The sequence below is a fragment of the Diaphorina citri genome, unplaced genomic scaffold, assembly GCF_000475195.1.
Source record: "Diaphorina citri unplaced genomic scaffold, Diaci psyllid genome assembly version 1.1 scaffold4312, whole genome shotgun sequence".
Classification (NCBI taxonomy): Eukaryota; Metazoa; Arthropoda; class Insecta; order Hemiptera; family Psyllidae; genus Diaphorina; species Diaphorina citri.
In genome coordinates, this window is record NW_007381711.1 from 17,186 (window position 1) to 20,331 (window position 3,146).

The window sequence follows — 3,146 nt, forward strand, 5'->3', positions numbered from 1 at the left end:
TTCCAGACCTTTGTTTCCCACTCCATATCAGCACAAGTAACATAACACGAAACCTACTATTAAGTTGTGCTCATTATTTTTGACACGTTGACACTCGTGTTTGCTGAATGCTGACTTTTCCAGTTTTCCAAGGGGCGGGGTGGAACTTCCAATACAAATTTGCTGATTTTGAATATTTTTCCGTAGAGCCCCTCCGTCCAAATCAAAACCAAATGGAACACGGAACTTCTGATCATGGCAATTATCGTTTCATTTATCTGCCGTGTCATCAAATAAAGAATTACCTAGATATAATAAATGTAGGAGTGGTCTCATTATTTTAACAGTTGCATAACTTATTATAGGCACGTACCCATGTATCTAACAATTCTAACATACCTTCAGCCTTGGTGAGCTTATTTGCGTCAGTAAGATGTACCTACTCCTAACTATTTCGAAGAACAAGTAGATAAGTATTATTTCGCTCAAAACAAAGATTTTCCTTGCTAGCCTAGTTAGCCTGCCTTGTAAGAACTCGGTCGTGGATTCGATTCCCACCCGGGGCGAAATTTATGGTAAATTCTCGGAACGGCTGGCTTCTATTTTTCTGTCCTCCTTCTCTCTTCGACTTCGGGACTACCTATACCTTAATAATTTTTACAGTTACCTGTATCAAACCTCTCTCGGGCAAGGACTCTGGTTGTTATAGTTTCCCTCTGTAAATGACTTTCAATAAAAAAAAAACTCTCTCTCTCTCTCTCTCTCTCTCTCTCTCTCTCTCTCTCTCTCTCTCTCTCTCTCTCTCTCTCTCTCTCTCTCCTTCAATGTTATTTGAATTTGATTGAAATTTCAGGCTTTCAGAAGATAAACTATGAAACTTCTTTCCTTTTTTTTTGCACCCCCAAGCAGGTTTCTCCAGAAAGAGATTTTTCTTTCTTTAAGGCTTAAAAAAAAAAAAAAAAAAAAAAAAAAGAAAGAACCATTATTATAGGAGTCTAGATATTTATTTTCCTTGTGTGAGAGGTACTAAACAAATTGTGAAATTTTCATAAATTTCTGTGATAACACTGCAATTAAATGTAGGTAATTAAAATCATATAAACACATTTGATTACTTACTTATTAATTTTAACAAAAATAATATATGTTGTTCTTAAACAATCTTGAATCTTCACTGCCCAAGTAATTTTGAATAACACTTTTGTTCTGAAAGCACTGACTTGTTTTTTACTCTAGTCTTTGCATGTGTAGTTTTCTATTGTTTTGTAAGTACTTACTTAAACACATTTCCATTTTTTAGACACTTAGAATCACCTCAGAGATATATCTTATTCAAGAGCCATTTCTTATTCAAGAGATTCCAGCATTAAACCTTGTAGGTAGTCAAGTTCCTTAAATTTGACGGAAAAATTAATGTTTAAGTAACCTATGTTTCTTTGTTACTACATACTAGCTATAATGGTTACTGTGATGTCTTTGATTGTTCTAGATTCACACTGGGGAAACTCTTAGAAATACCTGCCAGATTGACAAGAATATGATGAGGATTCCACCAAAAGATCATTAAAATTCCAATAAAGGGATATGTTTATTTAAAGAAATACCTTTCAAAGAGTCAAAACATTCAGCTGGGAATTCAACTGATTTCCAAAACAAAAATCCCAAGTCAAATGAGCGAGAAATTGAACAATTGATTAGTTCAATAACAATCTCAAAGAACCTTTTTTCGGCCCTCATATCTGGAGTTTGACTATTGAAACCCACAACACTCTCTCCTCTCTGACATTCACCTCTTCACAATGTCCACCTCCTATCTGGAACAATATCTGGACAGTCTCGACTCGCTACCTATTGAACTTCAGCGTAACTTCACTCTCATGCGAGAGCTGGACTCACGAGCACAAGATGTGATGAAAACCATAGACCGTGTCGCTGAAGACTATTTGGACAATATGAAACACTACAGCAAGGATAAGAAGAAGGAGACACTGGCTGAGATACAGAAATATTTTGATAAGACGAAGGAGTATGGAGATGATAAGGTACAGCTTGCAATACAAACGTACGAGATGGTGGACAAGTATATACGGAAACTGGACACTGACCTGGCCAGGTAAGTGAAATAGATTTTTTTTTTATTTCTTTAACAGCGGAGGTCTTATCGTCCTGAAATCTAAGGGAGAAGAAAGACAGGACAGGAGAAAGCCAGCCATTCAGAGAACGAACATCATTATCTCTTCAGGATAATATCCACCCCAGGCTTTAATCGAACCCCTGGCCTAGCGCTTACAAGGCAGACATGCTACCCTCCAAGCTAACTAGGCTGGCGAAAGGTATTTTGTAGTAGCACTACTTACTTAATGGTTAATTTGAGTTGTGGAACTCGCTCAGAAAAGAGCCCATAGAGGGCCCCCAAAGGTCCAATTCAGTCTAAAATGTAAGCATCAGATATTGCTCTTTAGGTAGGTATTTAATTTATTTGCCAAATTTCATGAAAATGCAGCAAAGTGTTCGAGTTATGGTGAAATGAACAAACACACAAACTGTACGGATTTTAACTTGCTGAAAATTCAACGATTATTTGTTGCCAAGTTTTCAACTAGTTCAAATCCAGAACTTGCTGTTTCTGGCTTGGTAGATTCTCATTTGATTGTAAATACTTGTCCGTGTTCTCACCCAACCTCTCTCCCTCTTCTTCTTTCAGATTCGAGCAGGAGATTCAAGAGAAAGCATTGAAGAACACCACGGGAGGTGCTGGGGGTGGTGGCAGTGGTACAGGTTCTGGTTCTGGCAGCGCTGGAGGTGCCGCGTCTAAATCTAAACGGGGCCGGAAGAAAGCCAAAGACAAGGCAGAGTCTGCCACGGATGCCGCAGGTGATGATAAGAGTTCCAACTCGAAGAAGAAAGTGGCGAAGAAAATCACCGGGGTTGGGGGTGTGGTCGGGGTACTGAACGCTATAGTGGCTGCAGACCCTGACGTAGCTGCACCTAGCCATGACGTCCTAGACATGCCAGTAGATCCGAATGAGCCCACGTACTGTGTATGTCAGCAAGTCTCCTATGGTGAAATGATAGGGTGCGATAACCCGGACTGTCCCATCGAGTGGTTCCACTTTGCATGTGTGTCTCTCACGACCAAACCCAAAGGCAAGTGGTACTGTCCCAAG

General features: G+C 39.4%; 1 protein-coding gene across 2 annotated transcripts in view; it reads left to right on the forward strand.

The window, feature by feature from the left end:
- LOC103520953 (inhibitor of growth protein 5) overlaps nucleotides 1-3,146 on the forward strand; it is a gene marked incomplete at its 3' end in the record, with an annotated part of 13,296 nt that extends 10,150 nt beyond the window's left edge. The window contains 3 exon segments of one of the 2 annotated variants that reach the window (XM_026831861.1): nucleotides 1,228-1,244; nucleotides 1,469-2,092; nucleotides 2,684-3,146. In XM_026831861.1, the coding sequence (XP_026687662.1) occupies nucleotides 1,779-2,092; nucleotides 2,684-3,146 (777 nt within the window). 2 annotated transcript variants of the gene reach the window in all.